Source organism: Aquarana catesbeiana, linkage group LG02 (assembly GCF_042186555.1).
Source record: "Aquarana catesbeiana isolate 2022-GZ linkage group LG02, ASM4218655v1, whole genome shotgun sequence".
In the NCBI taxonomy this organism is placed as follows: domain Eukaryota; kingdom Metazoa; phylum Chordata; class Amphibia; order Anura; family Ranidae; genus Aquarana; species Aquarana catesbeiana.
The window spans coordinates 555171314-555195992 of NC_133325.1; the positions used below are offsets into that span (position 1 = coordinate 555171314).

The window sequence follows — 24679 nt, forward strand, 5'->3', positions numbered from 1 at the left end:
TAGAAGACTCAAAACAGGAACAAATGTAAATGTAACTCAGAGATAACCTTTTTCATTTTACAATAACAGGCATAAACAGTCAGGGGACTTCAACAAAGCAGTTGCCTAATTTTTCTGGCGGTATGGCCACTTTAAAGTAGAAATAAACTTAACTTTTGAACTTGTACATACAGGTAAACCTATAATAAGGCTTACCTGTAGGTACAGTGAATATCTCCTAAACTTGCACTGTTTCTGAGATATTCACACAACATGCAGCAGTTGACGACGCACACTGTGTCACCATTTTAGAGCTCCGTGTCGGAGTGACGTCTTAATGTCCTGGGCCATTCATACATCTGGAGCCCGCAAACCCAAAAGGAAGACAGGGTGAAGATGGCAGCGCCAAGGAGCCGTGATAGTACTGCGCTGGATGCCTCCTTGTACAGGTAAGTCTGTCATAAAGCACTAGTGTGCAACACTATGTTGAAAGTACTAATAAGACCTATGTTTAAACTATAATAGCGTTTCAGCACCATACCTTACGCATATTGCAATCACTCCACTATACACTGACACAAAAAAGTTTAACTGAAATGTACAACACTTGATGTAGCAAAACACTTTTCCTAGATACAGCCAAGTGGCAGAACTACTAAAATGGAGTATTCTTTCAGATTAGACTTAAAGTGAAATTATACCCTGAAACTTTCTTGTTTTGAAAAGAGTGGGAAAGGGTTAGAACCCCTACCAGGTTTTACTGCTATCCAGGGCTCTATTAGAAAGATTTTTCCATCACTTCCTGTTCTTGGGACAGCCTTTCACCAGACAGGAAGTGTCAGAAATTCTGCACCAGGGAAATGGACAACAAAAGAACACTAAAAAATGGGTTCTAGAATTCCTTTAGGTAACATAAAAAAAAAAATTACACTTATGTCTGTGATGCTATTAGAGAGTTTACTTCCTATGAAGGGAAAAGGTTTTCCTTGGGTTAGCAAGTAAGATGAAATCTGCTTCACAAAATGGCTTCGGCCAGGCTTTTTTAAAGCTCTTTGAATGCCAGTCAAAGCACCTGTCACTAAATAAAATGGTTAGTCCTGTTTACACCTTGCAATTGCATTGCTTTGCTTCAAAAATTATGCCCCATGCCGCTTTAGTGGTGCTTCAAAGCATCTTCAAAGCCTCCATAGAAGTTTATGACTAAGCTCACTCGAAGCACCTGCAGCTTTTGAGAGGGTTTTATTCAGCTTTAGCTTTAGAAATTGCAGGTATGAGATATCAAGATACACACACAGGGCATCTGCCAAGCTTCATTAGAGCTTCAAATAAGTACCACCAAAGCATCATCGAAGCACCACTGAAGCAGCATCGAAGCACCACCGAAGCATCACAGAACCATCAGAAACACATCAAGAAAGCATGTTGAAGCAGTAGGCACTTTAATGTGTGTTGAAGTCAAAGCAAGCGTAAACGAGCCCTTAAACAAATTCCCAGATAACTACAACCTAACAGGGGTTCCAATGCTTCCCCACGCTGTCCAAAATGTAAAAAAAAAAGGTTTTGGTGTAGATCACATTTTAACGAGAACTAGATTTATTCTGTCAGGACATGATCACAGACAGAAGAAGAACATGCAATAGCATAATTATACAGAAATAGTAATAGATACACATACCTAACAAACATCTGAGTCTTGTACTTGGACTGATTCCCATGACTGGGTGATGTGTTTGTTTCATTTAGTGGTTCTGAAGGTGTAGTACTCACTGGGTCACTGATTGGACCACTGGAATTCTTTACTTGTGTTGGGTGGTCTTGTGCCTAATACAATAAAAACAGAATATGAGTATAAAACATAATATTTTATAATTTGGAGTTATAGTATGCCATATGCTTTTCTGTTTATAGCTTTCTGTGGCTTTTAATAAAGACCCTTGTGAATTTAGCTGTAGTTTAATTACCTTACTATCTGATATCTCTGTTTTCTCCTTTTCAAGCCCTTTGTCGGTTTGAGAGCTGTTTTTTTGAAGCTGTGCCTTCTGGACCTTTACTGTGTGGTCCTGTTCCTTCCAGCTACTAAATTTTTGGTTAAGTCTTCTTACATTCTGATTATTGTGTAATGTTCCTTTTACGTTTTCAGGCTCTAAACACTGTTGATTTTTAGATGTTATGCTTTCTGTTTGATTCAGGATATTATTACTTTTTGTACCATGGTTCTGGATTTCTTCTTTTGTACTTGTCAACTTTTGTTTCTCTTGTGTAGCACTCTTTGGTTGTTTTACCTCCTGTGTCTCAGTAGTAGATACCTTGATCTTGTCTACTCCAGTGCTGGTTAGCTTGTTGCCTTCATTGTGTTGTTTTGGTTTTTCAGCCTTTCCTTCATTTTGAGCCTGGAAGTTTTCCGGTTCCTCTTTATTTAATAACTCCTTTTCCTTGGGGCTTACAGCTGAAGAAACTGGCTGTGAACTGGAGCAGTGATGCAAAGATAGAAGACTCAGAATAGGAATAAATGTAACTCAGAGACAACCTTTTTCATTTTACAATAACAGGCAAAAACAGTCAGGGAAATTCAATAAAGCAGTAACATTACTTTTCTGGCAGTATGACCACTTTAAAATGGAATTGAACTTCACTTTTAAACTTGTACCTACATGTAAACCTACAATAAAGCTTACCTGTAGGTACAGTGAATATCTCCTAAACTTGCACTGTTTATGAGATATTCACACAACATGCAGCCAGTGACGATGCATACTGTGTGGGACCTTCGGCGCTCTGTGTCAGAGCTGCGGGAGTGACGTCATCATGGCCCTGGCCATTTATGCAGCCGGAGCCCGCAAACCCCGAAGGAAGACTGGGTGAAGATGGCAGTGTCAAGGGCCCGTGACAGCACTGTGCTTGTGGGCTTCTTGTACAGGTAAGTCTGTCATAATGCACTAGTATGCGGTGCATAATAATACACTATGACTTAAATCTGCAGGGGGAGCCCATTGTTTTTTGATTCTTCTGGCAGTTTACTACCGCTTTAATATGGCCTGCACCCACTACATGAAAGCCTTGCATCGGTTTCTTTACAAGTACCAACATGTGCCCCAGATTCAGGTACTTCTTACTACCACCACTTTTAGAATCTGTGACAAATTTTAAAACAATTACCGCCAGTCCGTAGATAAGCAAACTGGTGGCAATTAGGGCCAACTCAAAATTGGTGTACAGGTGGGGAGGGGGGTTTGTTTGTTCATTACTTTTATAATATATTTGAATGCTAGGACAAACACCATCTGCCTCCTAGGAACCACTGACGTTGCTACACTAAACTGGCAGTAAGCACAGCTACTTTTCAGTCCAATAGCAGTGTTGGAATTGACCCACTGCCATCCTATGTCAATCCCAGGCATGATGGACCTGATGTGGAACTAATCTCTAATGCCCCGTACACACGGTCGGATTTTCCGACGGAAAATGTGTGATAGGACCTAGTTGTCGGAAATTCCGACCGTGTGTAGGCTCCATCATACATTTTCCATCGGATTTTCCGACACACAAAGTTTGAGAGCAGGATATAAAATTTTCCGACAACAAAATCCGTTGTCGGAAATTCCGATCGTGTGTACACAAATCCGACGGACAAAGTGCCACGCATGCTCAGAATAAATAAAGAGATGAAAGCTATTGGCCACTGCCCCGTTTATAGTCCCGATGTACGTGTTTTACGTCACCGCGTTTAGAACGATCAGATTTTCCGACAACTTTGTGTGACCGTGTGTATGCAAGACAAGTTTGAGCCAACATCCGTCGGAAAAAATCCTAGGATTTTGTTGTCGGAATGTCCGAACAAAGTCCGACCGTGTGTACGGGGCATTAGAGTTCTCCATCAGGTTCCTCCCACCCAACAATTAGAATTCATGGGCACTGCACCTGCTTGGGTGGGCAGGGAACTCAGAGACTAGTTCCCCATTAGGTTTGCCTTCACGGTAATTGACAGGGCACGACAGTGGGTGGATTTAAAAACCACTATTGGACTAAATAGCAGCTGTGAATCCATACGCTGCCATTTACTGCCAATCAAAAGTAAAACAGACCTGATATGCAACCAATCTCTCTGTTCCCCATCAGGTCCCATCCACCCCTAGAACAAAACCCTCAGCCATGGACCTGTCAGTGTGATGGACGCAGTGGCCAGGGAGTGAAAGAGCACATTGAGGAATGTGTCCAGTATAGACACTTGGACCTCAGTGCTGGAATTGATAGATTCATATACCTGACTGTGGTACCCTTTATGACTTCCCCAGAGTGTGTATTCCACATCGATAAAGCTATAAACTAAAGGATTCAGAATGATATGGGCAATGGCATTCTTTATACTTCTCCTGCCACATCTTTCCTTTAAGAATCAAGCCCTCTCAAAATAAATAATCAGTTAAGAGTGGATGTTGGTAGTTTTCTTTTTTTTTTTTTTTCCACAAAAAGATGTTGGTAGTTTTCATGGCTCACTTGCTTCTAAAAGGGGGCATCATTTCCTCCGTTATGTTATAAAATGCTGCTTACTGGATTATTCATATGAAGACTGCAGCACGGTCTGACACAAAGTTAACAGTGATAGGTCATGGCATAGATTAATTTTTATGTCTTAGCAAGGTAAATCAAGGCCAGCAAAGAGTAAATCTTATATCTACTCAAAACTAAGTAATCACACTTAAGCTAACTTACTAAACAACCATTGATGTCTGCTAGATATTTTTGGGTCTGATCTGCAAGAAGTTGTGATAAACTTGCCTGCTTGTCTCAGGAAACACTTCCATTACTTTGCTTGTGGTTGATCCTTCACGATTTCTTCTCCTTTTTTCTCGTATTAGTTCCTCTTCATCATCTTCAATCCACTGCTGGGACATCCTGACAATACAAAGGATTAAACAGAATCAAGATTCACAAGCTTGCTCATATAAAACAATCCAAAATAAAAGCTAGTAAATTGCTGTTTATGCTAATAAAAGCTTTGCACAACTCAAAAGATTGCTAATGGAGAATTCTAGACTTTTAGACACCAGGTACACAATAGAAAATTACATTTTTGGAACTTTTGTAGAATGCATTTGCACAATATATAAATATTACTGTTCATTCCCATAGTATAATTAGACTCATGTTATTTAGTCAGTAGCCGTTGGGTTTGATTTACTAAAACTGGAAATTTGTTACAGCTTTGCATGGTAGCCAATTAGCTTCTAACTTCAGTTTGTTAAATTAAGCTTTGAAAAAAAAAAAACTGGAAGCAGACTGGTTACTCTGCAGAGCTGCTCCAGATTTTGCACTCTCCAACTTTAGCAAATCAACCCCTAAGGGGAAGATTTACTAAAACTAGTGCACTCAGAATCTGGTGCAGCTGGTTATGGTAGCCAATCAGCTTCTAACTTCAGCTTGTTCAGTTAAGCTGTGACAATAAAACCTGGAAGCTGACTGGTTACTATGCAGAGCTGCACCAGACGTTGCACTCTCCATCTTTTGTAAATCAACCCCACTGTGTAGTTGTTTTAGTCTTTTTTACTTTTCTATTAGGTATAAGCTATATATTATAACCGTACCCTAAAAAGAAATACTGCTTTCATTTTCACTATGAGCTTTCCTGATTCTTTCAAGACCAAGCAAACAGTTGAAAGAATGCCATGATCACATGATTACCAGTGTATGTTATCCATTTATTACACTGTTATCTGGTGAAACCTCTAAAGTAATTATTAGAGGAAGAGGAATTGCAACTTATAGTTCCTGGTACTCCCTCTGGAGTTCAATTCTTTTTAAACACTGCTTCTCAATACAGAGTCTGCTATACAAGAACACTGTATAGACCCTTCTGTCACCCAACAGATAAAAGTTATAATTTGGCTTTTGGTAAACTGAAAAAGGGTTGAATGACTGCGCCACACAAGCTTTTGTCAAAATCGCTCAGTTCCAGAGTTTTTGATGGACATAAGATATAATAATGAAAATCCACACCATACAACATCTCTGTTTTTTTTTATCTCTTGTGGGCCATTGAAAACAGAATACCTTTCATCACATACAGCTATTTATTGCCACTTAATCATACTAAGCTTAAAGTAAGGCTATTTTCAGCAAGTACACATTTTGAGCTGGTTTTGTCATTTACTAATACGTAATGTGTGATGCAACTTCAACTTGTAGCACTATAAAGATTATGTGCATGTCAAATAGTACATTCAACATTCTTCCTGAAATACTGCTGAGAATAAATATTAAAGCAAAATACCAGATAGAACATATTCAAAATTAATGCAGCTGTGTTTTATAATTGAGAGATCATGACATATATTGTTTTAAATGCAGGTAGTGTAAATACCTTAATGTGACTTGATAACAGCCTCTTGTAACCCCCTATACAGCAGAACTCAACTGGGACAGAGAGGGGCAGGACTGTGGGCCAATCAGCTGTGCTGCATGCAAATATGTTGACAAGGAACGTGTTTTTTGAAGAAAAGAGAAGAATGAGCAGGGAGATTACCTTACCAGACTGTTGCTACTCCATTAGTGGCTGGAGAGAAGACACCACTGTATCCCTTATCTGTAAGTTGTGCTCTCCACCTGGCTGTGCTCTATAAGGAGGTTGTGTAAATCTCATAATTGGTTGACTAACAACAAATCATTTGGCAGCAGGGGCGGACTGATAACTCATGGGGCCCCCGGGCAATAGGAGATTATGGGGCCCCCAGGCAATCAGAGATTATGGGGCCACACAGTATACACACACACAGTATACAATCACACAGTATACACATACATGTACACACAGTATACACAGACAGATGTAAAAAAAACACAGATTTATACATACTGTCCCTGGTTTTACTGAGGCTGGCAACCCTGATGGGGCCCCCGGGCAGTGCCCGAGTGGCTCAATGGTCAGTCCACCCCTGTTTGGCAGGTAAAACAGGCCATATACAGTATGTATTTGATATCAGTATTTAACTGCTTTTCTGGAGTTTAGGTTTAATAACAGGATGAGCCATTTAGGGACCTAATTTTGTTACGTGAAATGAGTCTCATCCAGGGGCATATGTAGAAGGGTCCCATAGCAAAATTTGTATTGGATCCACCAAAAGAAAAAATAAACATTGTATAACACCCTTATTAAGATGGGAGGTATCATGGTGATGGTATTAATGGATGTGATGGGGAGGGTGGGTCTCTTTTAGCCAGGAAGCATAGAGAAATACATAGTTATTTAAAAGTAAAAGTGACAAAGAGGGGTAAAGTCTTTAAGGTAAAAGAAAACCTAAGACTAATTTAAAGAAGAACTTTAGCCCCGCTCTGGCCAGGCTCCACCCTGCCCCCCCCTTTGGCACTGATATTATTGTGCATGTGCAGATGCACCCATATGGCCCACCAGCGCATCTATGCATGCACAGGGGGGTTTCTGTGCATGTGCAAAGACAGGAAAGGTTTCAGAATTCCCTGTTGCCAGTCTTTGCACATTCATGGGAAACCCTGTGCATGTACAGATTGCCAAGAAACTGGTGCATGCGCAGGTGTGCCACAGGGCTCTCTCAGGAACTGACCACTGCGGCACATTTTCACATGCGCAGGGTCGGGGATAACATCTTGCTTAGGTGAGAAAAGCAGAAGTAATGTAAATAAAGTATATTATAAAAAAAAAAAGAAAAAGAAAAAAAAAGTCTATTGGTAAGAGAGGATGGAGGGAGGAGGCAGGACAGCACAAGATATCACTTAGGGTGAAGGTCCACTCTAAAGAGCCAATTACATCTTGCCAATTAGGGACAGACTGACAGTGTCTCTGCAAAGGAGTCCCCAACCCAGTTTTGCTCACCTAGACAATGCTTCCTTGCTACTCCTTTCTCCTGCACAGCTGGTACTTACAAGTTTGGGGACCATATAACCTCCTCTCCTGTGGTAGTGCTCAAATAAAAAAAATCGAAATTGCTAGGCTCAAGCACTATCACATTAAAGAGAGGATGAGGTTGCCAATCCCCACAGTCACCAACATTGCAACGGGGCTGCAAAAGAGGAAGGAGCTGCTAGGTAGCACTATAGAGGTTAGTATAATGTAGTTGGGATAGCCCCTTTGCAAAGACACTGTCACTTTGCCCTGCATTGGCAAGGTAACGATGTCTGTTTAACATAATGACACCAAGACCAGCCTGTAAAAGAAGACAATAACTACTTATCTTTCTGGTGTTGAGTATCCTAAAACTTTGCTGTAGATCTTTGGCTGCAGTTCAAATCAAAGGATGCACACATTTTTATATATTAGTTAGTCTGACTTTACCCATAATATAAACTGCGGACGTTTTACTCTGTCCTAATACTAACAATATACTATGTAATTACTGTACCACAAGCAAGAGTCTTAAAGACACACATAGGGCATAATATTATTTTTAAAGACGTTTCCATTAAATATGCGTTTTTGTCTAAGCCTACCTTAAAGAACCTAATATTAATAGTTGGGGACTACTTGGCAACCACCAACTGTTGAATCAATAAATACTTTGGTCTGCATTATGTAACATAAAGCACATTGTACAGAGTTCAGTGGTTAGGATTATGTAACACAGTGACATTGCTGGTCAGTGAAAAGAAAAACAAAATTCCATGGTCTTAGTGGTCATTGGGAAAAATGACCAGCAACATCGGTCTAGGGGAGGAAAAATGCACAGTGTCATTGGTGAATAGGGGAAAAAAATGCCATGCTAGGGTTGGCCAGCGGGGAAAAAATGTCTGGCATCATTGTTCAGTGAATAAAAAAATGCCTTGCATTATTGGTCAATTAATGGAAACATGCCTTACATCATTAATCAGTGGGGAAAAAAAAACTCCTGATGAAGAATGGCATAATGTCAGGGGTAAAAAATACCCTGGCGTCAGTTGCTGTAAAACATGACATTAGCCTGTAGAAGGAATATCTTGCCAGTGGTGGTGTGTGTAAGTGTGTGTGTGTATCAACACACTCCCCTTCCCATCTCACCTCCCCTTCCCATCTTAAATTAGCCCCCTTCTTTCTTAACCACTTTAAGGCCTCAGATCCACAACCCCTTCAGACTTTAGATTTTACTCCATGACCCCTTCAGACTTTAGATTTGCCCCCTTTTCCATGTCACATGAACAGGAAGTGTGAATAGATTTTGCCACTATTCTTTACAGGCACCATGCTGGTCTGTGGCCTGTTTCCAGCACCAGATGTTGGAAAAAGCTTTCCAGAAGCTGACACCAGGACATAGGAAGCAGCATGAAGGGCAACAGTGGCTGGATAGTGTCCCAAACAAACTACAGGGGCACTGGACACATCTAGCCTGGCCTTTGTGTCTTTGCGTGGTCTGCAATGGCAGTAGTTCCCCATTGGTCTCATCCAACCCATGCAAACTTAAACTGGGATAAAAGAAAGGGTGAAACACAGTCACTGCACTGGTTTATTAAATAAAAAGCACAAATATATACTAAAAGCAAATACAGCTGTCTATATGTGCATGCCTAATTACAAAACTTAGAAGGGAGGTTATTAAAACATTTAACGTGTATGTACACGTTTGTGTAGGTACATGCCCCTGACATTCCTGTATGACAGTTATCTATTTATCTGCTTGAGATAGAAACTGCAGTCATTTCAGGCCTTCATTTGTGCCTGCCTGAACCACCCATACTTGTCATATCTGGCCATTGCAGATTAAGACACCCACTAGTAGCAGGCAATGTGATCTACACCTTGGTATGATACAAGATGAAGTTCATGTAAAAAAAAAAAAAAAAATTGAATTCTCTTTAAGATCATTATGTGATTTTTTTTTTTCCAGTGATGATGTAGATTCAAGCAACCTTTTAATCCAGTGACCCAAAAGCAAAATGTAGGTGCCGTTCAGGTGAGAGGTAAAGTCCAGACAACCACCTGAACCTTATAATCCAGCCACTAACTTATGTCTATGAGCACACACAGACAGTGGGTGTATAACTGTCCTAGAATTTTTATCCAGGTTTTAACATACAGTTAATGACGTCCAATAATCTTTGGACATTTTTTATCACTTTATGGTATTTATCAGCCAATAAGTATTACTCTTGTACAGGGAATTGTTAAACATTTACTGCTTGAAGCAGCTGCTTTTAGCTGTTTAATCATATTATCCATGAAGCATTTGCTTATCGGGAGGCCGATTCTAGCTTCATGTCACGCTTGCATTTGATACTAATGGTCTCCATTAGGACTTTGTCCCTGCAAAGAGACATATGAAATATGTCTAAGCCAAAAGAGTCATCAAAACATGTTTCATTACTTCAATGTAAGATAAAAACTGATGATCAAGCTCTAAAGAGTTGGCACTTAATAAATACTATACTATATAAAAAAACTCTGATTAGTGTATTATCTATTATATACAGGCTTGTTTGCATAGGTAGATATTTTTCATTGTTAGACCGCTTACATGAGCACGGTGTTCGATCCAATGAGCAAAAATTCATGAACAGATACCCTGTTGAAGTAAAGTAGAATGGAATGGATATAGTGAAAAATCTGGATGGCCGCACTCCCATAAAATCACCTTTATTGATCCATAATAGAAAAAAACGGCAATCCATACAGCAACGAGGGGTACAAATACAGCACAGCTAATGCTTTTTACACCTTTCCTGGTGCTTAGTCATAGCCACTTTTGTGACATCCATGTCTGTTCATTTTTTTTTAGCTGCATTTAAAAACCAGAGCTTACCGGACCCATATTGTATGGATGAGTCCATACAGCCACTGCATTGACTAACATAGGCTGCCTGCATACAACTCCTTCATGATCCAGACAGCAAGCTGTACTGGCCTCTGCGCCCATGTGATTGCGCCCTTTGAGAATCATAATAATGGTCTGGAAAAACAAGAAACCAGTCCATGATTACAATCATTCTCAATGACTAACATAAGACTTTTGGTTGAAAAAATGTTGACAACTATTTATTCTCACACTAGAAATGTCATGGTAATGTAATTTTAGATGGGATCAGGTTGGCATAAATATTCTTATCAATGTCTGTTAATGTTTAAAAAACCTTGTTCCTGTGTTTTGTAATTTTTATATGCAAATTGGAGAAAGCCATTGATTCATTGCGCTGCACATTGCAGTGTCACACAGTACACAGTATGACTGACTTTCTAAATGATTAAAGCATGTTCAATTTGCAAAATAAATTTTCACTTTGCATGGTAATTTTCACTTACCTTAGTGGCTTAATTGATGTGGTAGAAATCCACTTTGCAAAAAATACTCAATCATGCGCAAGAAAAATTAAAAAAAAAATGTTTTTGCTTGCACAAGATTAGATGATTTAAGTCAGCACAACTTCATCTCATTCACTAAACTCAGTAAAAACTCCCTTCCAAAGGGAAAATGTACTTTCCAAAGTAAACAGGCTTTACTACTTCTGAAAATCAACCACAATGATTGTACTTTATTACTTCTCGCAATGCAAGTCTGTAAGTTGGCTACGTCATTAAAAACAATACATTTCCTGAGCGGCTGAGATCAACAATTAGGTCATTATAGTAGCTAATCTACTCTGTCTCCTCTACAGGCTAATCTGCAAATCTCTACATGTAATGCAATAAGAAAATGGAAGATCCAGAATGTAAGAATGTAAAAGTTACATAAAACAACTTAAAGCGGAGCTCCACCCAAAAGGGGAAGCTTCACTATTAAAAGTCAGCAACTATATATTTTTTTTTTTGGGGGGGGGGGGGGGAGCCTGGAGCTTCTCTTTAGGATTAGGATTGCGATGGTAACTCAAAATATGCATTCACTATGCTGTTCTTTTAAAGTGGTTGTAAACCTCTCACATGAAAAATGAACAAAGCATATCGTTATATAGTCTGTATTTGCCTCAGTCCAAAGCACTGAGAGTGATTTCTGTATGTGGTCTGTTTCCTCTGCTATCTGCAGTCATTTCTCACAAGTTGTGAAAACTCCAAGTAATGGACGGGGCAGGGAAGGGGCCTCTAGCACACAGCCTGTAACTGACAGTCTCAGCTGACAATGTTTCTCTATGAGATTGTGTAGAGAGGGGTGTGTTCTTTCCATCTGTTCAGGTCTCAGATTACACTCAGCTCTCCTCCCTGAGCGGTGCAGTGTCATTAGATCCCCGCCTCTGGAAGCTCAGACAAGATGGGTAGATTTGGCTATTTGAACTGATTTAGAGAAAAGATGGCTGCAGATAAGCAGGTACAACTTATGTAGGAGGATTTGTTTCATCTCTGTGTATCATCTGAAGATAGTCACTTCACTGGGTATATGTAGGGCTTTACATCCACTTGAACGTTTATCTAAACCCGAACCCCCAAAGCAATCTTGTCGATACAGTAAAAAATGTAAAACCACACTGTAGAAGATATTTAATACTTACCTTTCTCACTGGTAGTGTGTAACATCTTTTCTCCTGCTGGTGCCACTCACATCTAACGATTTTAGGCAGTGGCGGCCCATAATGCAGGGTGCAGGGGTGCTGCCCCCCATCCATGCGTCCGGCCCTCTAATCTACATGCAGGGCACCTGACACATTAATTCCAATGGGTTTTTTTTTTTAAGCACACGATTAGAGCCTGAGGCTCTAATTGGCTTAAAAAAGCATGGGCACTGTGTCCCATAAAGTTGTGTGCAAAAGCGAATTAATATTCACTATTGTCTTCCTGCTTCTCCCCTGGGCCAATCAGGAAGTGTGAGGAGCACGATTGGCTGAGAGGAGAAGTGATCATATTGGCCGGGCAGTGGGGAGGATGTGCTGTAAGAACCAGGACTCGGGAGATGGCCGTCCAGAGTGATCTCTCAGTGCCCTGCATCAGCGCCGATTGAGAGCCCTACCGTGTGAGTACCACACGCAGGGGGGAATTCCAGGGGGGGGAGGTCGGTTTGTAAAATACCTAAACCCCCTGTTGAGAGTGTGGACACAACAGTGACATAGTGACCACAGCACCCAGAATTGAAATGGGTACCTGATAGATAGAAACATCAGATAACAGCAGCGCCTGTAGCTCTTAAAAAGAGCAAACATTTTACTCAACTTCCTCTGAAAAGCTATGTATTAAGGATCTTTACAGGGTGATGACAGGGTCGCTTTAAATCAAACATGTTGTTGAACATTTTTTTGTATTCGTAAAAACAAACCTTATATCCTGCTTTCAGTTTATTTATTTGTGGTGACCTTTCCAGTAAGGTGTGTTCATATGTACTTTCTTAGGACTTGTTAACACTAGTGGTGTCCTCTGAAGAGCGATCTGAGGTGAACCACTTTTCAGTGGACATTTCATAGGCAGTGAAGAGGCACTATGTATCACGTGTTTTAACCCCTAAAAACGTGCATGAATTACACTTGGTTATAGGGAGTTTGTGGCATGGCCCCATTTGTTGAATGGGTCGTGTTGGGCAAGCAGCAGTGCACGCCAAATTTGATGGGGGGTTAATTATTGCTGTGCCACAATGCAAAGCAACATGGGTGCAGCATGACTGCACCCTTGTCCTCTGCCTTAGCAGCTTAAGAGGAATTGATTGGCCACAAGGCATGGTTTGGTGGCGTGGTTGGGCTGCTTTTTTGCCACACAACTCCCCCAGCCGCAAGCATAAACAAGGCCTTAGGGTGACAACTATTACTCAGTTCAGCTATGCACTTGGATGATTGGAGAGGATCAAAGTATACTGTATAAAAGTATACTGTATACTGGAATTTGTATTTATTTATTTTTATACTAGTAATGGTGGCCGATCAGCGACTTATAGCGGGACTGTGATATTGCGGCAGACAATCAGACACTTTTGACACTTTGCAGGAACCAGTGACATTAATACAGTGATCAGTGCCAAAAATATGCACTGTCACTGTACTAATGACACTGGCTGGGAAGGGGTTAAACATCTAGTGTGATCAAAGGGTTAAATGTGTGCCTAGCCAGTGTTTTTGTGTTTACTATGTGTGCTGCTTTTACTAGGGGAGGAGATGGAGTCTAGTCCCTGCTTTGCAGGAACACAGAATTCATCCCTCCCCCTTGTCAGAATGGCGATCTTGTTTACACAGGCAGATCCCCATTCTGTGTTGTTTACTGACAATCGGCAGGTACTGGAGGACTGCAAGGGCCCACCACCCGCAGATCGGCGTCACAGCAGAAGTGGCACACGGGTGGCGCATAATCAAGCCCACCCCCTGCAGGCACGTATATATGTATGTGATCCGGGACACAGCTGCCATCTTATAGCAGTAAAACTGCTATAGGGCGGTCAGCAAGTAGTTAAGAAAGTTTAGTTCTACATTAAATCTGAACTTCAGGTACAAAAACTTTAATATAAATATATTCCTCGATAAAAATCTACTTTGTGTGCAAACCCAGTGATTACCTTGTAAAAGTAACAGTGACATAATCACTATGCTGTACATTGTATGGGGAAAGAGAGCAGAGATGTGGGAGGGAGGGACCCAGCAGGCCCCACCCACTACTGGCTGGCTGCAGTAAACTATAGGAGAGGGGGCGGATACAAGACCAGTTACTCTGCTTAAGGAGAGAGGGCAGAAGTGGTCTTGATTACAGGAAGCTCCTGCACAAAATTAAATTTTTACTCTGAATTACTACCCAGATCTGTAAAGAAAACACAAAGCACCCCAGGACTTTAATAAGAATACACAATACTATTGCATTTAGACAATATTTGCTTATCTCAGAGTTCAGCTTTAAGTGTACTTATGGCTAATCAGGAAAAAGACAGCCCAACAAAAATAATCAGATGACCAACCCAACTTAAGAATGCATAGACCAGTCTTTAAATAATATGGTGATACTCATGTCTGGGTGTTGGGCTTCTAACTCATTTCTGGAACATACAGGACCTAGGAGTCCTTCTGATTTCAGACTGACCAATGGGCAATGCAGTTGGCTATGTGTCAATGCAGATATCTTACACAGAACTACAATGAAGGAAAATTATATTATACAACCAAATTATCTGGGATTACTTATGTGAGACCCGTGGAAATTGTTTTGACAGCATCAAAGTCATTTAAAGATGTTTTTGGTAAATTCCTCATATCTAATTAAAGTCTACCAGACATTATTATTGACTGTTATTATATTGGCTGTCTGTTTTAATGTGAGGCTATAAATTAGTCATCTTCTCTGCGCTGTTTTATATTTAGTAGTAAAAACAAAGATGAAAGAGCTACTATATAGTGGGTGTTATTGGGTATATTAGAGCATAAATGATACAACTATAGTAATAATTATTCTAAACTAGCAATTGCCTGCATGTTTCTTAAGAACAGTTCTAAATGTAAAAGATTTTAGTTCCATGTTTAACTGTTCTTCTTTAGCATGTGTGGGCTCATATAGGATAATAAATGTATTTATTGGATGAGATTGTATAAACACTGAATTGATACATTGACAAGTTTTAAATAGCTCTAGGCAGATTTGAGAGTTAGAAATAGATTTGCTTCCTTTTTTGTAACATATTCAGAAACGATTCAGGCCAACAGGCACGTGTAGACAGACCATGCAATAAAATGGTCATTGGTCACAAATGTTACAGTCTTCTAAATTTATATTGGAAGGTACAATAAAAACTTTATTGGTGTAACCATTTGCCTACCTGAGCACTTTTTTAAATTTTTTGCACTCGCCGTGATTTTGCTTTAACACTCAGTCTACCATGCTGTTTATAAATGTCCTTTGGTAGACAAATTGTTAATATCAAAATATAATGTTTAATTCTTGGAAATTACAACACTTAATGGCTACAATAACATAAAATATGATTGGTTAAAGTGGTTCTAAAGGCAGAAGTTTTTTTACCTTGATGCTTTCTATGCATTAAGGCAAAAAATCTTCTGGGTGCAGCCCCCAGCCCCCCTCTTATACTTGCCTGAGCCCCATCTCGACCCAGCAGCTTTCCCAGGACTCTCTCTCCTCACTGACTCATACAGCGGCAGGAGCAATTGGCTCTTGCTGCTGTCAATCACAGCCAGTGAACCAATGAGGAGAGAAAGGGGGTGGGGCCGAGCCCTGCTCTGTGTGTGAGTGGACCATTCACAGGAGAGCAGCTCAGAAGCAAGAGGCTTTCTATTTGGAGCACTTGGCAGGGGGGAGGAGCCAGGAACACCAGGTGGGGACCCAAAAAGAAGAGGATCGGGGCTGTTCTGTGCAAAATCATTGCACAGGGCAGGTAAGTATACCTATATCAAGTTTGTTGTTTGTTTTATTTTAATTTTACAACCTTTACAATCACTTTAAAAAGTAACTGATATATGGAAACTGCGCCCCTCAAAAAAGGCAAATAGAGGCCAAAACATTGTCACCACTATCGCCTGTGATCTCGCTGAACCTGATATTTTCTCCATTATGGACTTCCTATGCCTAGCCTCCAGCAAAAAGAATGATGAGCAGCAAGGTAGTGACATCACCAGATCTCAGTGCCTTAGATCTTGTTCTTGGGGAATGCTGCAGGCAGAGCAGTGCCTAGGCACACTCACATAGAAGGGAAATTCACTGCTTTTTTCAAGAGTAATTTCAGAAAAATTCAATAAAATTCCAGAATACTACTCAGGCAAATTTAACACTTCTAGGTGTTCCAAATTCACAGCAAATATTTCCTTTGGAGTTCAGGTTCACTTTAAATAATAAGTATATTATAACTAATCTGAATGCAATGCGATTGAGGTACTAAAGAATAAAAGTCAGTTTACTTTACAAAATAAATGTTCACTTAGCTAAGTGGTGCTTTGTGTACTGTAATCATCTGCAAAGATTCCCGTTTTCCACTGTATAGGATTTGGTATTCAAAGTGATTACGGCATCACCTTATTTACGTGGAATGTACATCAGTAATCAGTCTCCAACCCCAATAACACCAGAATCAGCATCATATCAAAAGGATGACTTTTAAAGCTGGCCAATTATGTAAAGATATTCATAAATCCTGGCTAATGGAAGAAATCCAGTTGTTGGCTACTGTATCCTGGCAGCTGGCAAGTAGGAGTTAACAAGTGCATGCATGAGGTCTGCGCTAAGTGCACGGCGGGACCCCATTCAGTTACTGGGAGTGAGGTCACAGAGGTTTGCTGGACTGGTGGAGAGGGAATGGGCTCAGCGATGTCCCTCCTAAATGCAACATACATCAGGCAACAATGAGTATTGACATGGGACAGCACTATTCAGAGGAACTCTGTACTTTTATTGCTGCACACAGTGACACAGCTCATCTGTAAGTCTGGAAACCACCATAATGTTTGCCTTTCACACAACCACGGTCCCTGGCATTGGTGAGCACATGTACAGCAAATGGTACACCCACGTTCACGACGAGTGGCCCTGCCCACAACAGGGTATTTCATTTTAACTCCAGACAGCCAACAAAGCAGTGGGGGAGTGGAGGCATAAGGAACAATTTACTGAACCTGTTGCTTTGCCCTGCCTATATTAGCAAATGTGGCTTGGAGTTGAGAGACTCCCCCCTCCTTTTTTTATTGTATTTGCTCTCGTATCTTCTCTTAGACATCTGTCACTGGAACAGATGTTTCCTCATCTCTTGTACGGATGAAAACAGTAAAATTTCAGATTTTCCATCATGTTATGTCCCTGATAAGAACTTTCAGGTCAAATAGAGAGGGTGATTCTCCAAAATGGGGGACCCAGCCACAATTAAAATCTGACAGGGGTTTCAGAACTTCTACAGTGTATTAAGATCACTTTAAAAACATTTGTAAAAAAGTGTGTAAAAAATGTCTTTATGATATATATATATATATATATATATATATATATATATATATATAATATTACACGTTTATATACACACTTGTATAGAGTATTGAACACTGAGGGGTAAATCTTTATATTTTGGAAAATGGTACCAAGTGGATTCATATGTATACACTGAAAAGTAGTTACTGGGAGGTTAATGCACATACACCTGAGTGAAAGCACCCATTGAAATCTATAGGCACCAAAAACACACAATTCAAAGAAGTACATTTATTTTCTCAAAGTTCGAGTGACAATACTATATAGTAATATGGGGTATACAAACCTGTATGAATTAATGTTCAAAGTGACAGGAGGTATATAGGAATTCTTGCCCCAGCCGCTGCCTCTACAGCTTAAGGGGGTAGTGGTATCTTCACATGTGAACAAGCTCTAAAACATCTGAATAATGGGGATCTATAAAGTACATCTCTGGAAAAGGGATATTTACAGCAAAACAAAATCTCTGACAAGGGCTTTGACCATACCCCTTAGTATTAGGCATCAACACTACAATAAGGCACCTCCAAAACACTTAACACTTTTGTGAGTTTTTTTTTTTCTGTCTGTGATTCCATTGCTGAGATTTTCCCCTTCTTTCTGTCTGCGTGATTCCAGTATAAGAAATTGATGTGCAGTTTCTACTAGGACACAAAGGCAGACAGCAATGGAATCATTGCCAAATGTTCTTCCCTTATCTACTCATAATGTGTCTTTGTTTTTGTCTGTATACCCCATAGAAAGCTTTCACTTCCTGACAGGAAGTCTGGAAATCGCCATAATAAGGACAAAGACCGCAATAAAAACCTGTCATGAGCCCTTCCATGTACTCTCCAAAACAACACAGATCATTTTGTCTCGAGTTTGGCTCCAACACCTAAAGTATAACTAAACTCAAGGTCAAAAATATAACATCTTGCAGTACAATACAGTACAAGGCACGGGACTTATAGATTAACATTTATATGCTGGCTATCTTCAGGCCATTGGAAATTGACTAAAAAAATTGCTAGGGCCCATTTTTTAGCGGGCAAAAAGGAGTGATTAGGACTCAGAGGGGACTGTATCCTGTACTGTACTCCAAGAGAAAGAATTTATAGGTAAGTCGAAATTTCTATTATTTTAACTATACAGAAAATCAAATGGGATTTGTATTCATAGACCATGGGACGTCCCAAGCAATACACTGAAGGGTGAGCAACAACATAGCAAAACAGAACTGCCAACATGCTCATAAAAAGACACATTTGTAAAGAACCAAAAAACACTCAGATAACAATTTGAAGCACTTTGTAGCCAAAGTTCATCTCAGCCAAACCCTGACCATCCACCCGGTAGTACTTGAAGAACGTGTGCACAGAGAACCAGGTGCTTTCCTTGCAACATGAGCTCTGATGCAGAAAGGAGGAAAAAATAAGCTCTGAAAATAAGTTGTATGATCCATGTGGCAATTGGAGATTGGGAAGCAGGATATAATCTAAGGCAGAACAAAGAGGAATTCAGTTTTGTTAGCAGAGGCCACTACAAGTTGACCCTGAAAGTCCTGACTACATTCAAGCAGTGAATGGCAATTCCTTGTCATGTTTTGGAACAGGACAGAGAGAAAGGAGGACAGTGTCCTCAATAAGGTGGAATGAAGAGACCACTTTAGGTAAAAAGGAAGGTCTTGGTCTCAAAACCACCTTTTGCCTGTACAAAACAAGAAAAGGCTCTATAGAAGTAAGAGCTGCCTACTCAGACACACTCCTAACAGATCTAAAGGTGAACAGGAAGGCATCCGTATAAGTTAGGTCTTCTAAAGGAATATCTCTAATTGTTTGGAAGGGAGGTCTCTGAAGAACAGATCTCATCAAGTTGAGATTCCAAGGTGACACAGGAGGCCAAATTTGGAAAATAATATGAGCAATTCCCTTAAGAAAAGCCTTGATAAGGGATTGTAAGGCAAGGAGCTTCTGGAATAGAATGGATAAGGCAGAAACCTGTCACATGATTGTACTCAGGGTCAAACACTGGTCAAGACCAGACTAAAGAAAGACCAAAATACAAGTGATAGAGTATTATTATTATTATTATTATACTGGATTTATATAGCATCAACAGTTTACGCATCGCTTTACAACTTGAGGGCAGACAATACAGTTAAAATACAATACAGTGGGAATCAGAGGGCCTTGCTTGTTAGAGCTTACAATCTAGGTGGGAGAGTGGAGAGATACAAAAGGTAATAACTGTGGGGAATGAGCTGATAGAGAAAGTAAAAGTACAGTTGTTAGGTGGAGGCAGGATAGGCTTCTCTGAAGAGAAGAGTTTTTCCAGGGATCTTCGAAAAGTGGACAGTGGAGTAGGAGATAGTCAGACAGATTGGGGTAGGGAGTGCCATAGGATGGAAGAGGCAAATGCCACGTACACACGAGCGGATTTTCCGTGGGAAAAAACTTGGTTGACGGAATTCCACTCAAGCTTGCCTTACATACACACGGTCACACAAAAGTTCTCTGAACTGTCAACCGTCAAAAACGCAGTGACGTACAACACTAAGTCGAGCCGAGAAAATGAAGTTCAATGCTTCCGAGCATGCATCGAATTGTTTCCGAGCATGTGCAGGAATTTTGCACGTCGGAATTTGTACAGACGATCGCATTTTCAGATAGGAACTTTTTCCGACCGAAAAATTGAGGACCTGCTCTCAATCTTTTGCTGGCGGAATCCCGCCAGCAAAAGTCCGATAGAGCATACACATGGTCGCATTTTCCGACCAAAAGCTCTCATCGGCCTTTTGCTGGCCGAATTTCCAATCGTGTGTATGTGGCATTAGAAGAAGTCCTGGAGGCGAGCATGGGGGGAACTGACAAGGGAGTTAGGGAGCAGGAGCTTTTGGGAGGAACAATGAGAATGATTTGGATGGTATTGTGATGTCAGATCCCTGCCCCCTGCCATCTGCAAGCAGAGTAATATCCCTTGATCTGTGCATTTTGAACCGCTCTGATGTAGAGAAGGCTGCAGATAAACAGGTACAGCTTGTGTAGGAGGATTTGCTTTATCACTGTGTTTCGCCTGAGGCTAGTCAGTGGTCTTATGTGGTCAGTGGTCTTATGTAAGGGTTTATTATCACTTTAATAGGAACTGTAAGATGTTTATTAAGAACTGAAATGGCAGGAACCACTACCAGAATTGCCCATTTCTTTCTAAACTCCTTTTCCATAGAATAAATCTCACCAAGTTAATATTCTTTTAAAGTTAAGCCAGTCCTCATAAAATACACAATCTGTGCATGTATGGGAAAAGTCTTTCTTGACTCTCTCTTACTGTTCATAATGCCTTGTTCTGGCAGTGGAGAGTAAACATCTGTTAGGCAAAAACTAGCGTGCACTGCATCAATCAATATGTTCACAGTGGAGGGCATTTGGCTTGATGGCATAGCTTGTACCTCATAAAATGCAAGGGAAGGAAAATCCTCTGCAGTCTCCACTCCATAATATCCTCAAGTGAAGATCTGGTTCCTGAACAGAGTCAGGGGGATTAGAGGACATATAGCATTTGTGACCTCTAGAAATCAAAGGTTCTTAAAGCAGATTTTTTTTTCCAGAGAGTTCAGACATGGTAGAAAAGAAATCTGCTTTTGCCAGGCAGAGACCACATGGTGCATGCTTGAGAGAGAGCTAGAGTCAGATGAGGGGAGCCATGTCATAACGGTACATTGCTCCAGGACAGAGGAACAGCTATCACCCTGATCAGTGTTTTGAGTTTCATGTAGGCCATCTGCAAAATGCATAATATTTAACCCTTTTGTTGCAGCTTTCTTGCACCTGTGATCCACCATTGCTAAATTAGGGGATCCCCCGATGCAGTATAGAGTGTGGTAGGTGCCTAACAGAGATTACAGTACACATAGTAGGGTCTGCCTGGAGGGGGCCCACCCCTCCTTAAAGGCACAGGGGCGCACTGGACACCCACCAAATAGCACAATGGCAGCAAAGATGTCCAGTGCTCCCCCCCCCCGTGCCTTTAACCACTTGCCTACCGTGTACTCACACCCCCTCCCTGCCCAAGCCATTTTTCAGCTTTCAGCGCTGTCGCACTCTGAATGACAATTGCACGATCATGCTACACTGTGCCCAAACAAATTTTTAAATCATTTTCTTCACACAAATGGAGCTTTCTTTTGGTGGTATTAAATCACTGCTGGGTTTTTTATTGTTCACAAAAAAAAAGACCAAAAATGTTGAAAAAAAAAGTTTTTTACTTTTTTCTGTCAGTAAATTTTGTAACTAAGTAATTTTTCGCCTTCATTGATGTGCGCTGATGAGGCAGCACTGATGGGCACTGATAGGCTGAACTGGTGGGCATTGATGAGGTGACACTTATGGGCAATGATGAGGTGGCACTGATGAGGAGGCACTAATATGCTGCACTTATGGGCACTGATAGGTGGCACTGATGGGCACTGTTAGGTGGCATTGATGGGCACTAATAGGCGGCACTGATAGGCGGCATGGATAGGCGGTACTGATGGGCACTGATGGGCATTCATGGGTGGCACTGATGGGCAACACTGATGGGCATTGATCGACAACAGTGATGGGCATTGATGGGCGGCACTGATTGCCAGCACTGACTGATATTGCTAATGGGCACTGATTGGTGGCACTTGTGGGCGCTGATTGGTGGCACTTGTGGGCACTGATTGCTGCCACTGGTGGGCACTGATTGCTGGCATTGGTGGGCACTGTATGGTGACACTGTTTTACTATACTGTAATCAGGGCACTGATTACATTCCTACATGTCCCCCTGTGTGGAGATGCAGCAGATCGGCGCTCCTCGCCACATACTCTGTCAGTGTGAGGTGAGGAGCTCTGATTACCAGCACTTCCTTGTTTACATGTGACCAGCTGTGATTGGACACAGCCGATCACATGGTTAGAGCCGCGGACGCGGCTTTTTACAGAGATCGGGGTCGTGCTGTGTCCTAGCAACATGGCGCGACTGCGATCGCCGCACTGCGCACCCCCGCAGCCGTTCTGGGATGCCATCATATGACGCCCCGCCATCATTTGACGGTGGGTGGGCGGCAACCAGTTGAAGAGGGGTGGGCTCCCTCCAGGCAAACCTGCCCTCAATCTACCCATTACTATATATGTGCTTCTACTATGGAGGCTCTCAAAATTTATAGACTGCAGATAATACTGGAGTGCCTTGTTACGGCCTCTGCAGCTTATACATGTATTTGCAAATGTGTGCAAACAAAACACCTGTTTTTAACATGAACTGTTGGACAAGACAATTCGATTTGTTGCAGGCTGGTTGGTAAGTTGAGATGGGAATTTTTCTTTGTTTTTGTTTGACATGCGTCACCCTTCCATGTGTTCCTTGTTGTTAAAGCCAGGTATAGGTTGGGGCAGTTGTCGTTTGTTTGTATATTTGGTTATTTGGTGTGGGGGGGGGGGGGGGGGGGGCGCGCATTGAACACTTTTGTGCCTTTAAAGAGGGATGTGTTCCCTCCAGGCAAACCTGCCCTAAATCCAGCCATTGCTATACATGTACTTCTACTGTGGAGACCCTCAAAATATATAGAACTAGGACTGCAGATAATACTGGGGTGTCTTGTGGCTGCCTCTGCAGCTTACGCATGTGTTTGCAAATATGTGCAAACTAAACCCCTGTTTTTACCGTGAATTGTTGGACAGGACAATTTGATATTTTGCAGGCTGGTTGCAAAGTTGAGCTGGGAAATTTTCTTTGTTTTTGTTTGAAGTGTATAACTTCCCCAAATGTGCATATGCAGTAAACTGCCAGCATAGCAGGTAAACTAGGCCGACAAATGCTCCTGCTCTTAATAGATATGCCTCCATGTGTTGTCTACTGTTTGATATTGCATTTAGCATTTAAATTTACTTTTTTTTTTTCATTCTTTGTGCTGCATGTGTAGTTTCAGATTTTAAATAGCCTCAAGTAAACGACAGCGTCTCTGAGACTTGCTTTTTCATTATCTTTCATATAATGAACAGGTACATCCTACAGATGACTGCAGCTCCACATGAAGAGTGTGATTTAGTGCAGGAGTGGTGACAAGCATTGTACTATATTGGTAAAGACATAATTCAGACCGAAAAAAACATGCAAACAAACAAGTCAACCAAGTATTTCTTTACCAATACTATCTAATTACTTTCATAACAGAAGCCCATCCTTGTAATTTATAGGCTGCCACATATCCATTTTCATCATTGTCCTCAGTTCTTTTTGCTCCAAATGTTGTGAATGTATAGCTCTACATTGTCTGTATACAGCCATGGCCAAAAGTTTTGAGAATTACACAAAAATAATAATTTTCAGAAAGTCCACTGCCTCAGTTTTTATGCTGGCAATTCACATATATTCCAGAATGTTATGATTAGTGATCAAATGAATTGCTATTAATTGTAAAGTCCCTCTTTGCCATGAAAACAAACGTAATCCCATAAAAAAACATTTCCACTGCATTTGTGAAGAAGGCTTCAGGGCGCACAAGAAAGTCCAGCAAGTGCCAGGACCATCTCCTACAGTTGAATCAGCTGCGGGATCAGGGTACCACCAGTGCAGAGCTTGATCAGAAATGGCAGCAGGCAGGTGTGAGTGCCTCTGCACACACAGTGAGGCAAAGACTTCTGGAGGATGGCCTGGTGTCAAGAAGGGCAGCAAAGAGGCCTCTTCTATCCAGGAAAAACTTCAAAGACAGACTGATATTCTGCAGAAGGTACAAGGATTGGACTGCTGAGGACTGGGGTAAAGTCACTTTCTCTGATGAATCCCCTTTCTGATTGTTTGGGGCATCCAGAAAAACCTTGTCCGGAGAAGAAAAGGTGAATGCTACCATCAGTCTTGTGTCATGCCAACAGTAAAGCATCCTCAGGTGTGAGGTAGCTTCTCAGCCAAG

General features: G+C 41.1%; 1 protein-coding gene and 1 long non-coding RNA gene across 2 annotated transcripts in view; one reads left to right on the forward strand and one right to left on the reverse strand.

The window, feature by feature from the left end:
• LAD1 (ladinin 1) overlaps nt 1–24679 on the reverse strand; it is a 107017-nt gene that overhangs the window by 45462 nt on the left and 36876 nt on the right. The window contains exons 2-4 of the mRNA XM_073615979.1: nt 4756–4872; nt 1941–2445; nt 1655–1800 (exon numbers count right to left, since the gene is read on the reverse strand). Coding sequence (XP_073472080.1) covers nt 1655–1800; nt 1941–2445; nt 4756–4872 — 768 coding nt within the window. The remainder of the gene's footprint in view (nt 1–1654; nt 1801–1940; nt 2446–4755; nt 4873–24679) is intronic.
• Nucleotides 47–11674, forward strand: LOC141128602 (uncharacterized). Its single transcript, XR_012241716.1, has 3 exons — nt 47–428; nt 6381–6561; nt 11566–11674. It is a non-coding gene; the product is annotated as an uncharacterized lncRNA (long non-coding RNA).